This window comes from Rhinoraja longicauda, chromosome 24, assembly GCF_053455715.1.
Source record: "Rhinoraja longicauda isolate Sanriku21f chromosome 24, sRhiLon1.1, whole genome shotgun sequence".
NCBI lineage: Eukaryota > Metazoa > Chordata > Chondrichthyes > Rajiformes > Arhynchobatidae > Rhinoraja > Rhinoraja longicauda.
The window spans coordinates 35,370,918-35,385,211 of record NC_135976.1 but is presented as its reverse complement, the minus strand read 5'-3'; the positions used below and the strand labels follow the sequence as shown (position 1 = coordinate 35,385,211).

General features: G+C 44.3%; 1 protein-coding gene across 2 annotated transcripts in view; it reads right to left on the bottom strand.

Annotated features, from left to right (window-relative positions):
• Positions 1–4,687: 4,687 nt before the first annotated feature.
• Positions 4,688–14,294, bottom strand: part of rassf5 (Ras association domain family member 5) — a 63,768-nt gene continuing 54,161 nt past the window's right edge. For both annotated transcript variants that reach the window (XM_078420240.1, XM_078420241.1), the window contains 2 exons: positions 13,233–13,348; positions 4,688–10,230 (listed from right to left, as the gene is read on the bottom strand). In XM_078420240.1, coding sequence (XP_078276366.1) covers positions 10,081–10,230; positions 13,233–13,348 — 266 coding nt within the window. In that variant the 3' untranslated portion in view covers positions 4,688–10,080. The remainder of the gene's footprint in view (positions 10,231–13,232; positions 13,349–14,294) is intronic.

The window sequence follows — 14,294 nt, the reverse complement described above, 5'->3', positions numbered from 1 at the left end:
CTGTGGAGAACATGGATAGGTGACGTTTCACAGAGTGCTGGAGTAACTCAGCGGGTCAGGCAGCATCTGTGGAGAACATAGATAGGTGACGTTTCACAGAGTGCTGGAGTAACTCAGCGGGTCAGGCAGCATCTGTGGAGAAACATGGATAGGTGACGTTTCACAGAGTGCTGGAGTAACTCAGCGGGTCAGGCAGCATCTGTGGAGAACATGGATAGGTGACGTTTCACAGAGTGCTGGAGTAACTCAGCGGGTCAGGCAGCATTTCTGGAGAAAAGCAAAAGGTGACGTTTTCGTGATGAGACCAATCTTTGCGTCGTTACTCATCCACCTTCCACAGCGGCAGGATGGTAAATAAACTTTTGAATAATAAAGGAGGCATAGATAGGGTCGACAGTCAGAATTGTTATCCCAGGAAGGACAAAGGTCGGCACGGTGGCGCAGCGGTAGAGGTGCCGCCTCACAGCGCCAGAGACCCGGGTTCCATCCTGACCTCGGGTGCTGTCTGCATGTGGAGTTTGCATGTTCTCCCTGTGACTGCGTGGGTTTTCACCGGGTGCTCTGGTTTCCTCCCACACTCCAAAGCAGGTTTTGTAGGCTAATTATCCCTCTGTAAAGAGCTCATCGTGTGCCGAGAGTGGATGAGAAAGTGGGATAACATAGAACTAGTGTGACGGGTGATCGCCGGTCGCCTTGAACTCGATGGGCTAAAGGGCCTGATTCCGTGCTGTAACTCTAAACTAAGCTTTTTGGTCTCCAAATTTGAGGAAGGATATTCTTGCTATTGAGGGCGTGCAGCATAGGTTCACTAGGTTAATTCCCGGAATGGCGGGACTGTCATTTGTTGAAAGACTGGAGCGACTAGGCTTGTATACACTGGAATTTAGAAGGATGAGAGGGGATCTTATCGAAACATATCAGATTTTTAAGGGGTTGGACACGTTAGAGGCAGGAAACATGTTCCCAATGTTGGGGGAGACCAGAACCTGGGCCACAGTTTAAGAATAAAGGGTCAGCCATTTAGAACTGAGATGAGGAAAAGCTTTTCAGTCAGAGAGTTGTGAATCTGTGGAATTCTCAGCCTCAGAAGGCAGTGGAGGGCAATTCTCTGAATGCATTCAAGAGAGAGCTAGATAGAGCTTTTAAGGATAGCGGAGTCAGGGGGTATGGGAGAAGGCAGGAACGGGGTACTGATTGAGAATGATCAGCCATGATCACATTGAATGGTGGTGTTGGCTTGAAGGGCCGAATGGCTTCCTCCTGCACCTATTGTCTATTGTCTAAGCTAAACATAAGTGATGAGGAACTATTCAGGTGGGGGTTTTAGCTGTGTGGTTAGGTGCTTGTGTGTGACTTGTCAGCAAACAAGGAAGTGGTGCATTTAATGTTCACAAAACAAAAGGGAGTTTTCCCTTCAGCATTTTATTCCTCCACACACGATGTATTTCAGTCAGGATCCAGAATGCTTCCCAGGTAGTTGGAAAGATCAACCGGTCTCATTTCCTGCAGACTTCCCCCTGGGCTCCATCTGTGGGCCTGACCAGTGCTTGGGAAAGTTGCAACTAATGTTCCAACTCTTACATTCTGTGCCCTGACCCAAGACGACAACCTTGCCCCGCACCTTCTTCACCCCCCCCCCCCCCACCTGGAACGCACTGCCAGGGGTGGGGGTGGGTTAGGGTGGGGGGGGGGGGTGGGGGCCTGGAACGCACTGCCAGGGGTGGGGGTGGGGGGGGTGGGGGCCTGGAACGCACTGCCAGGGGTGGGGGTGGGGTTAGGGTGGGTGGGCGGGGGCCGGAACACTCTGCCAGGGGTGGGGGGTGGGGGGGCCTGGAACGCACTGCCAGGGGTGGGGGGTGGGAGTGGGGTTAGGGGGGGTGGGGGCCTGGAACGCACTGCCAGGGGTGGGGGGTGAGGGGGTGGGGGCCTGGAACGCACTGCCAGGGGTGGGGGGTGGGGTTAGGGTGGGTGGGGGGGTGGTGGGGCCTGGAACGCACTGCCATGGGTGGGGGTGGGGTTAGGGTGGGGCCTGGAACGCACTGCCAGGGGTGGGGGTGGGGTTAGTGTGGGTGGGTGGGGGGCCTGGAACGCACTGCCAGGGTGGGGGTGGAGGCAGATACGATACTGGTGTTTAAGAGGCTTTTAGACAGGCACGTGGATATGCAGGGAATGGAGGGAGATGGATCACATGCAGGCAGAGATTAGTTTAACTTGCATTATGTTCAGCACAGACATTGTGGGCCGAAGGGCCTGTTCCTGTGCTGTTCTATGATCTAAGATGCATTGCAGATGAAGCAACCTGTTTTGCTGAACTTGTTTTGAAAGTTGTTCTGTGAAACAACTTCTGCTTTCCAACAGCTCCCTCAGTTAAAGATTCGCACTGACTGATCGGGTGGTGCAGCGGGTAGAGCTGCTGCCTCACAGCGCCGGAGACCCGGGTTCAATCCCGACTACGGGCGCTGTCTGTATGGACTTTACACGTTCTCCCTGCGACCGCGTGGGTTACATCCGGGTGCTCCGGTTTCTCCCACACTTCCAAAGACGAGCGGGTTTTTCGGCGCCTTATAGACAATTCCCTTATTGTCCACTTCTGTGTCCGTGAAGCTACTCCAACTATAACCGGCTTCAGGGAGTTTGCAAAGGGTAAACATTAAATTCCTGACCAGGGAATCGAAACAAAAATGTGAAGTGGATGCTTGCACCAGAATGGCAACATTCTTTCAGATTGAACGTTAACTCTAAATGAGACTGATGGGAATCTGGTAACTTTAATGTGAAAAAAATCCAGTAAGGTTGATGAACATTCCATGATTTGGCTTGAGATTTACTTGTTGCCAAATACCTGGGAAAAGGCAACAGTGAAGTTTGAATTAGTGGAGACGCATGGAACTGCAGATGCTGGGATCTTGTGTAAAACACAAAGCGCTGGAGGAACTCACTGGGTCAGGCAGCATCTCTGGAGGATAGAGAAAGATTTAATAGGAACTTGACAGAGGGTCAGTCGGAGGGTGGTGGGTATATGGAACAAGCTGCCAGAGGAGGTAGTTGAAGCAGATACAATGACATTAACAAATTATTTGGACAGGTATATGGATACGAAAGGTTTAGAGGAATATGGGCCACTAGCTTAGATGGGCATCTTGGTTGGCATGGACCTGTGGGGTTGAATGGCCTGTTTGTGCTGTATGACTCTGACATGGACAGGCAACCTTTCAGGTCAGGACACTTCTTTTGTTGTTTGCTTTATATTTGAAGTTGCCTTTGACTTCAACTCATGAAGAACTTCCACACTTCTCTGGCCATTTTGCAACTTTTAACTTCTTTAACCGTTGCTCACTAAGATAGCCAAAAGGTTTATGGAAGTGATAGTTATAAAAACAAGAATACTTTATCTTTTAAGATCTTTTTCCACAGATCTGCAGATTTTCAGACCATGTTCCTACACTTGATGGTACTAACACCGTTTGACAATCCGTTAGCGTTTGCACACATCCACGCAAGCAAAACGCAAGGCTCTAACCACTTTGTTGGCCAGAATTCACCAATGCTCCACTGGTCAGGGGATTCACAGTGAAGAACCACACACACTCAGATGAATTTGAACATATATTTTGTTATCTATTGACTGTTACTGACCTGTTGTGCTGCTGTAAGAATATGATTGTTCCATTTTGATATAGATGACAATTAAACACTCTTGACACTCGATGTTAACGTGTTTTAAGGAAATGTGTTTCTTACTTTTAAATGCATGAGACCTTTTCTTATTTTCCCAATTTCTCCACACATGGTCTCCTGTGATTCCAGATCTTCTTCGGACAATCAGTGACCATGAGCTCCAGATCCTAGCACATCTGATTTCATGCCACTAACAGCAGGACTTCCCCATCTCCAGCTCCAGTGTGCTTGTGTACACCAATCAACCAAAACATTATGACCACTGACAGGTGAAGTGAATAACATTGGTTATCTTGTTACAATGGCACCTGTCAAGGGGTGGGATATATTAGGCAGCAAGTGAACAGTCAGTTATTGTTGATGTGTTGGATGCAGGAGAAATAGGCAGGAGTAAAGACCTGAGCGACTTTGACATGGGCCAAATTGTTATGGCCAGACGACCGGGTCAGAGCATCTCTGAAACGGCAAGGCTTGTGGGGTGCTCCCGGTCAGCAGTGGTGAGTACCGACCGACAGTGGTCCGAGGAGGGACAAACCACAAACCGGCGACAGACAGGGTGTTGGGCGCCCAAGGCTCATCGATGCGCGAGGGCAACGAAGGCTATCCCGTCTGGTCCGAACCGACAGAAGTTCTACTGTGGCATGTCAAAGAAAATGTTAATGGTGGTCACAGGAGGAATACACAATGCATTGCACCCTGCTGCGAATGGGGCTGCACATGGAGGACCAACAGCATATTAGGCAGGTGGTCATAATGTTTTGGCTCATCAGGTCATAATGTTTTGGCTCATTGGTGTATATTCAGCACTGTAACCACTGTCAGTGGAAAATTGTGAATTCACCACAGATCAGGACTGGATCCCAAAACTGCAGCATGTGTGAAAATGGTGCCGATTGTGTGAAAGCAAATCCTTGCAGCTGCAAGCTGGACTCTCCCTCAAGACAGTGAGGAAATTGCAGGCCTGCTGTGTTAGCATATGTATTACTGTAAATGCCACAGTTCCAAAGGATTCTTGTTCAAAGTTTCAAATTTATTCAAAGAAAATGTCATCAAATATAATTCTTGTATAATCTTCCAGTTTTTACAATTCTGACAAATACATTTTGTAATGAAAAAGAAACATATACACTATCAGCAGTTTTCCATCAGAGATGCTGGTTTCTCTACAGATCATTGCTTTAATGAACATTTACACTGTGGTTTGCATTTCTACCCGTAGAGATTTATTGGCAGCATCTTCAGTGCTGTACGGCAGAGAGGAACGACTCGCCACTAAGCAAATTCATTGTCATTTATCTCCCCGACATCACAATCAAAGCATTAATACACGGTCTTACTGGCCACTTAATTCCACTGGGTCAAGTCACTTGCTCTGGCTGTTTGATTTCATGTTGGAAAGGGTCATTATTATTTTGGCACCAGCAAGAAAAATAAATCATAGCCTTGAAAATACATCAATTACAAAATAGATAACAAGATAACACAAATGCACCTGACAGACAGGTGTAATACTTCCATGTTATGTTCACTTGTAAACCTCCCGCGATGGTGAGAGATTCACGCACCCAGCAATCAAGCACGAGTCCTGGCCCTTGCTTTCTGGAAGAACACTATTTTTGATTCATTTCATTCTGTACAAAAGTACGTGTAAGTAAATCCAACATGATTTGATGAATAAGATGTCCCAAAGTCAGGTTGTGGAACATTACCGTGCAGGTCCTGTGCCAGCCTAACCCTGCTTATTCAACATCCTCTCTTTATGTTAAACTCATTTATGTAACAAATAATAACAATGCAATTACAGCAATTTCAAAGGTACCTTGGAAAATTCCTTATAATATTTTATCAGATAAACACACTGCTAACAGGATGACCTGATTTATTTATATAAAAATGACAGTGTTTGCATAATTTAAGATCTGGTAATGAGATTGTAGGTTTATATCAGCAGTGACTGAACACGTGATCTCTTAAACCAGCAAAGATCAGACCTGCTGTTTGTCACTGCATCAGATATTCCACTATCACCCATTTGTGTGGGCCAATACAGTATCAGAGGAACCATCAATGGTACGTGTGTCCTGGTGCACAAAGGTAAGTATAGAGAATAAATTAAAATGCATAATGTGCACACTTGCATTTCCTCTCACCCAAGACAAATGCTTCCATCCAGTCATTTTTCCCAAGTGCTATTCCTGTTCTCCAGCAGCACTGGCAAAGGCACGCCCCACAGAGAGATAGTACACTTCCTGACATAATACAACATCACTGCCATGTCACCCATGCATTGCTCCGCTGCTATGATGATTGCCAAAGATAGTGCTTTCTCATATGTTAGTTTAGTTTAGTTTAGTTTAGAGATACAGCGTGGAAGCAGGCCCTTCGGCCCTCCGGGTCCGCGCCGACCAGCGATCCCTGCACACTAACACTATCCTACACACACTAGGGACATTTTTTACATTTACCAAGCCAATTAACCTACACACCAGTATGTCTTTGGAGTGTGTGAGGAAACCAAAGATCTCGGAGCAGGTCACGGGGAGAAGGTACAAACTCCGTACAGACAGCACCTGTAGTTGGGATGGAACCTGGGTCTCCGGCGCTGCAATCGCTGTAAGGCAGCAACTCTACCGCTGCGCCACCGTGCCGCACAATGTTCAGAGGCATTGATTCAGCATCTACACCAGTCACCAACAATAATCTCCCTGCAATGTCTAACCACTCCTTCAAGATAAGCTGATTCTGAAAGGAAGAACTTGTGTTCATCTCTCTCTGCCATTTTATGGAGCCAGCACACACCACTGCCTTGCAGCTGGACAATTACTTTGTTACACTCAGTATGGTTGCCACACAGATTTTCAAAGTTCCTCACAGCTATAGGATCCATGAAGTGGCATTGACCGAGAGATTAATCTTAGCCTGAATTCTCTGCTCATTTTCAAATTTGATGTCCAAATTATTTTTGAATGGTTTATTTGTTTTTAATTATTGGTCCACAAACGGTTTACTACTTTCAAACACCAAGAATTAGATATTTAGATATTAGATATTTAGCTTATGGTACACTTACAGTAATCTTTAAATACACCTTTACTCATATTAAAGTTAAAGAGGTCACTTACAAATTTGATCGTTGAGGTTCTTATTGCATTTGATTTTACTTCATTTTAGACCTGTTAGATTTTAGTTAGAGTCCATAAATCAGCATCGATCTGTTCTACAGATTTAAAACATGCCAGACCTCACAATGCTGGACTGGAGAACCAACCTGTCGTTACACAGGTGCTAAAGATTTCTGAACTGTTGCAAAGCGTGTAATATATTGCAGCTGCTTCAAAGCTGAAATAAAAACAGGAAATACTCAGCAAGCTGGACAGCTCCTGTGGAGAGAGGAAGAGTTAGTGTTTCAGCAGCACTTTCTGCAGACGATGGTCTGAGGAAAGGCCATCAAACTGATACATTAATCCTCTCTCAAAACACTCAAGCACAGAGGAAAAGCTATCAGGAGCAAATCTGATACTCCAGTATCACAAAATGCTGGAGTAACTCAGCAGGTCAGCAGCATCTAGGAGAGAGGGAATAGGTGACGTTTCAGGTCGAGATCCATCTTCAGACTGATCTCCGATAACTCAAAGCCATCCAACTTGAGACGACTCCAGCACTCTGTGAAACGTCACCTATCCATGTTCTCCAGAGATGTTGCCTGACCCGCTGAGTTACTCCAGCACTCTGTGAAACGTCACCTATCCATGTTCTCCAGAGATGTTGCCTGACCTGCTGAGTTACTCCAGCACTCTGTGAAACGTCACCTATCCATGTTCTCCACAGATGTTGCCTGACCCACCGAGTTACTCATGCATTTTGTGTCTGTCTTCGGTATAAACCAGCATCTACAGTTCCTTCCTACACACTGTCAGATATACTCCATTGTTGCTGAGAATCAGAGGGATTTGTTTATAAAATTCTTCAAAGCACAACTTGTAACATCCGGGATAATGATCCTAGATCCTAGAGCAGACCTAGAAATCTGAAAGCTTATTCAAAATGATGATTCAAAAGCTGCTGTTTATCCAGGTGAAATAGCAATGAATGAGATTCATGAACAGTGCTGAATAAATGGAACTGTTATACTGTCTCAGATGTCAGTGAGTAAAGGAAGCATTGCTACATTAAGCATTTTGGTCGTAACTATTTGTTGTAAACTATTGCGAAGCATGTTTGTTGGAACTATTACAGCAAGGTGGGGAGATCAGTCTGGTTTTGGGAACAGATATTCTTCAGGGCACTTGCGTGTGTCTCGACATTAAACAGGTGATAGGCTCTGCTAATATCTCTCATAGTGACTATCTGATAACTCTAACCCTGGTAATGCCCCAACACCGACTGGAAAGGCCAGACTCCCCACACCAGCCATTGAAATGTGCTGCCAGCTCACAGCTAGCTGCCCAGTACAGAGAAACACACCGGCAAAAATATAAAACACAGTTTCATAATGAACAGCAATGGAAAAATAACAAGAATATTCTTGTTAAATAAACCTGGGCAAGACATTAAACAAAATACTCAGGTTACCCGACAGTGATAATGTTTATCAAGAAGTACCTATGCAAAAAAAGCCTAACAAAGACAATCTGAACTCTGTTTAAAGAACGTCTCAACCTGAAACATCACCTATACCTCTTTTCCAGAGATGCTGCCTGACCCGCTGAGTTACTCCAGCACTCTGTGTTTCTTTGGTGTAAACCAGCACCTGCACAAGCTGTGTGAGCTGCAGGCAGAGTCATGAATGGTGCAGCTGTCAATGGTGGCATCAATGCTGAGTGAATCACCTCATGTCATTATAAACTCATTCAGACTTCTCAGATGTCACATTCTTCCACTGTGTTTAAATCACAAGCTTCACCCTGCTGGATTTGATAACGTCTTCCTCCAGACCTCAGCCGCCCATCACTGCTGGTCCAGCTGCAGCATTCTCTCCCCACATCCTGCCTCTTCCCTACTTCAGCAACTTGCCCGGGTTTTTGGTCACCTCTCCTAAATATGACTTCTTTGTCCCAGAATCTGTTTGCCTTTGGCTTTTATGAGGAGTGTTGAGGAGCTTTACTGAGAATAAGACATTATTTACACGCGGCCTCTATTGAAATTTGATTTAATTAGCTAGTACTGTTAAAACACTCTGAGATTATTTGCAGTTATAGATAAAACTTCCTCTATTCTGCTGCTTAAAGGGTCTAACATGATAATTGCACTTCCCACACAAGTTATCCATTTGGCCTTTGAGAAAGATGATAAAGGTTCCACCGCACCCCAACACAAGATGCTTGAGTGCAGTAAAATCTTTAAGATCCACACACTGGAGCTCTTTCCCAGGTTCAAAACGTAATAGGAGCAGCTAAATCACAGGATTAACTAAAGAATGGCCTCTCAATAAAGCTTTATTTTTAAATTAAACTAATATATCAGAACTAATACAATACAGAATGAATGCTAGAGGAAGTGGACCGGCACACGACCTAAAGCAGATTTCAGCAGGTCACTCGAATAAAAAATGCTAAACTATTTCCCGATAATTGGAAGCAGCAACAGTAACAAAAAGATGATTTATTCATAAAGTTTAGGGACATTCCTACCAATATTATTGTTTTTTTTTTGTTTAGTTAGGGATGTATTATTAATGACAAGCAGGGTGTGTCTTGAATGTTTTATGTAACGAGGTGTTTGGCCACTTATCTATAACTAGAGATCTTCACTGCCCTGGCCCCAATCCATGACACAACTCTCCTTAAGTTATCCAATCCAGAAAGTTATAAACACTGGGACAACTGTGAATACAATGGGATTCTATCCAATTACATGGAGCTCTCAGGCACGCAATACTTGCTGAAAGATTGGGGGGGGGTTTCTTTGAAATGAACAAGAATAAGTTAGGTATAACATGCAGAAAAAGCTACCAATATTTTGTGAGCAGTGATAAAGATGCTTGGGATAATGATTTGGTGCACAGCAGAATAGTCAACACAACCTCGGTGCATTCAATCCACTCTGTGGCCTCAGGAATGGCTTGGTAATTTTTGCCATACCTAAATGTACAGACGATTTCCAATCATGACATTAAAAAGCAAAGAAATATACAAGCGCAGATGGTTTTTAGATTCACAGTACCCTTTGAATAGACTTTAAAGATGGTCCATAATATGTTTTGCCTTCAGGATCCTAGGGGTTTATATTAAACAGTGTTAAGAAAAAGCAACGGTTCCTTTGGTCAGTCCACACAGGCTGTAACGTTGCTCAGAGCTGTGGCTATGCCTTCTTGCACTTGCCCCTTGAGATAATCTGCTCAAACGACTCAAGCAATAGCTAAAGATAGATTCATACTCAGAGTCTGGTTTCTCTGTGACCTGGTTAGCCCAGTTTTCCTGCTGCCTTCAGGGCTTGCTCCAGCTTCTGACGAAACGCAAGGTACTTCTGCTCTGCCTGATGGATCCGTTCCTTTTCCTCCTTCTTCAGTATAATGAGGAAATTTTGCAATTCGGGCACACTGAAGGCATCCCACTGCAGAAATGAAAACGTTCCGAAAGGTTAATAGGATAATTCCAAAGTTTCAATTGAATGTTTCACAATTGTTTAAATTTGACCATGGATTAAAGTAGGCAAGAGAATGAGCTGCCTGTGTAACGTCCGGACCTAGGGCACAATATGTAATGCCTGGCTAATTCTTTTGCATGTTTGGGGATTTAGGGGTGCTAAGGGATCATCCAGCAGACAGTGAAAGATTGAACAGTCAAAATGAACACAGCATGATGTAGACACAGATGAAGACTAAGATGCCAAATGGGTCCTTGCATCGGTCTTCACCAAGGAAGAAGATGCGTTCATTGTGTTAATTAAATAGAAGGTAGTGGAGGTACCTGTAGTTAGGTTAGTCATCAGATCCACTGGATTGTTTCTTGGACTGACGTTGGGTGAAGGGCCTGTTTCCATGCTCTAAGACTTTATAACTGCTGAGGATGGGAAGAAATTGCCAAAATACTGGCCCTTCCAATCCTCTAGATTTAGGGGTAGTGGGACCGGACAGAGAATCTCATAAGTTACACCCTTGTTCAAAAAGTGGGGAAAATGGATAGAGTTACAGAACCCCAGCAACTGCAGAATAATAACAGGAAACCTCAAAACATAATAATCTGTAAAAATAGTACTGATCAATGTGATTTAATTAATGTAAAACAGCATTGTGTAAGGAGAATATAGTACTTGCTTAACCTATTTCGAGACCTTGAAAGAGATTATAGAGAAGGTTAATAAGGACCATGCAGTAGGTAAGGTGTGTAGGGATTTAATAGTCAGGTCACAAGGTTAAGTGCTTTGAAATAAAAAAGATAGTGGCCTCTGGAAGAAACAAGGCTTTTGGTAAATGTTTGCTGCTTGACCGGAGCAAGTGATAGTTTCCAAGGGAGGAGTTGCAACTCCTGCCTGGTTATAGAATAATAATTTGCCTGCACAGCCGACCATTTCAAAACTCCCAGATGATAAATTTACACGTAAAGTGAAAACCATGGAGGATAGTGACAGCTGTCAAGAGGACATGAAGATGAACAAGCTGGTAGAAATGGGTAGACAAATGCCAAATGAAAGTTAACACAAAGAATAGTGGCAAAAGGACACAAGGTGCTGGAGTAACTCAGGGGGTCGGGCAGCATGACCTACTAATTTACTCCAGCACTTTGTGTCCTTTTGTGTAAACCAGCATCGGCAGCTCCTTGTTTCCACAGGGATGAGTTAACATAAGTTACAGGATACAATTCTATTAAAAGGATGCAGGGCGACAGAGACCTAGGTGTGGATGTACAGAAATGTTTCTGATAGGACATTTTGAGAAGGCAAATCGTGAAGGATCTCTGACGTCACAAATGTTGGCATAAGTGTACAAAGCAATGGAGCCTTTGTAAAAGGCTAGGTCAGCTACATCTGGGGTAGAGCCGCTAATGGTGATCATGGCACTTCATGAAAGAGACACGTACCTTAGGATGATTTCACACATCACATACATAAGCTTCAGGAAAAGGCTGTTGATACTGGATGGCTCAGAGCAAAGAGGTGACGAGAGATGTGATGGAAGTGTTCAAAATAATGAGCGATTTACATCGCTAGAAACAGTTCCAATTTGATATCGGCGAGGTGGCATAGTGTTTAAATGAGTGAACTAGTAGCCAGGCGTAAGGGCCATTGGTCAAGAGATGAGTTTGAATATCTCCTTGGTGTATTTAAATCTAAGTAATTAACATTAAAAAATCTGGAATAAAAAACTTGATATAAACTAGCCTCCATGATAGTAACCTTAAAACTGCAGATGTTATAAAATCCCCTTGCTCCACTAATACACCTAATGTCCTTCAGGGAAGGGAATCCACCATCCTTATCTGGTCTGGCCTTTATACGTGACTCCAGAAACACCAATGTTATAGACTTTTAGTTGTCTCAAAGGCAGTTCAATGGAGATTAGATGTAGACAAGAAGTGCCATTAATGTTCCCAAGCCATGAACGAATTAAAGAAAAAGATGAAAGGTTTGTGAACCAGAGGACACGGATGTAAATGGCAGCAGAGTCGAATGTGACAAAGGAATCCCGTATTTACACTGGCAGGTGGCCAGAGACTCGGGTTCATCCTGACTACAGGTGCTGTCTGTAGGGAGTTTATACCTTCTCCCTGTGATCACGTGGGTTTTCTCCAGGTGCTCCGGTTTCCTCCCACATTCCAAAAATGTGCAGGTTTGTAGGCTAATTGGCATTGGCAAAAATTGTAAATTGACCCTAATTGTACGATAGTGTTAGTGTACAGGGTGATTGCTGTTCGGTGGGCCGAAGGGCCAGTTTTCGCTCAGTCTCTAAAGTCTAAACTGTTTGGCACAGAAACATATTGCCAGTCAGGGTTAGCAGAGGCAGAATCAAAACAGCACTTTCAGAAATAAATTTGAAGAGTAATCAAAAGAAAAAGATTTACAGGGCCGTGGATATACGTCAGGGAGTGATTTTCAAAGACTTTGTGCTTTTTCCGTTCCATGGATGAATTCTGTGCAATGTTAGCAAGGACTCTCGAAAGAAAGGAATGCCAGGCATTCCTGATTATTGGGATTTTGAGCAGCAGATTTTGTCAGTGTCTCTGCGACCTGCCCTGTTAAATTCAACCCTGCTTCAATAACTCATGTCAAGGTTTGTTTGCTAATATCATCTTGCACAGGACACTCCAACTACACTCAGATACATCTCAGAGACATTCCATGTAATGCTGGCGTTTCTACAGCAAGCGCCACTGAATAAATTACAGTTCTTCACATTTTTTGGAATAACATGAAAAAGGGAGAGCTTCTGTTGCACTTGAATAAGAAACTGGCAGCAGTAGAATGGTGTCAGCAGCACAAGATGGTGACTCACTGACACCTCAAAGGTGATTAGTGATAAATGATGTACCATAACAAGAAAGAATTAAAACAAAACACAACGCGAGCTGCTCTTTTCTTTCAGCAAACGAGGGGGGAAACAAATCACAAATGCCTACCTCAACTTCCCCAGTTTCATTCTCCTTCAAGGCAAAACTTGAGGCGATGGTGTCCGGACCAGCCAGCAGACGGATTAGAAGCGGCTGTTCATTTTCTTTGAGTTTCTGCAGGTGCACTAGAAATGTTTAAAATATGTGAGTTATCAAGTCCTTTGATTTATAGCGAAACAATAGACAAAGCAACAAACAAATTCCTAACTTCTTGAAGCACACTGAGGACTGACAAGCTAATGCACATGAGTAGGAAAAGGCCATTCGGCCCTTCAGGTTTTCTCTACCATTGAATATAATCATGGGGACAACAAAGTGGTGAACAGTAGAGTTGCTGCCTCACAGCGCCAGAGACCCGGATTCAATCCTGACTACGGCTACAGTCTGTACAGAGTTTGTACGTTCTCCCCGTGGGTTTTCTTCCACACTCCAAAGATGTGCAGGTTTGTAGATTGATTGGCTTTTGTAAATTGACGCTAGTGTGTCGGATGGAACTAGTGTACGGGTGATTGTCAGTCGGCACGGGCTTAGTGGGCCGAAGGACCTGTTTCCACGCTGTATCTCTACGTGGGCAGATGGTTGGACAAAGGCCTGAGATGAAAAGACAAAAATATCAGATAAAGAGAGAAGAGGCATGAAATGTGAAGCCAGAGGAAGGAAGTGAGAGACATAGATAGGTGACATTTTGGTTCAGGTCCCATCTTCAGACTGTTTATTTATTTAGTTTAGAGATACAGGCCCTTTCGGCCCACTGGGTCTGCACCGACCAGCGATCCTCGCACATTAACACTAGGGACAATTTTTGTTTACATTTACCAAGCCAATTAACCTACAAACCCGAATGTCTTTGGAGTGTGGGAGGAAACCGAAGATCTAGGAGAAAACCCACGCAGGTCACGGAGGGAAGGTACAAACTCCGTACCGTCAGCGTCCGTAGTCGGGATGGAACCCGGGTCTCTGGCGCTGCATTCGCCGTAAGGCAGCAACTCTACCGCTGCGCCACCGTGCCGCTCATGTGAACAACCCCTCTATGCCTTTAAAATGGAATGGTGCTCTGGAATTCAAGTCTTT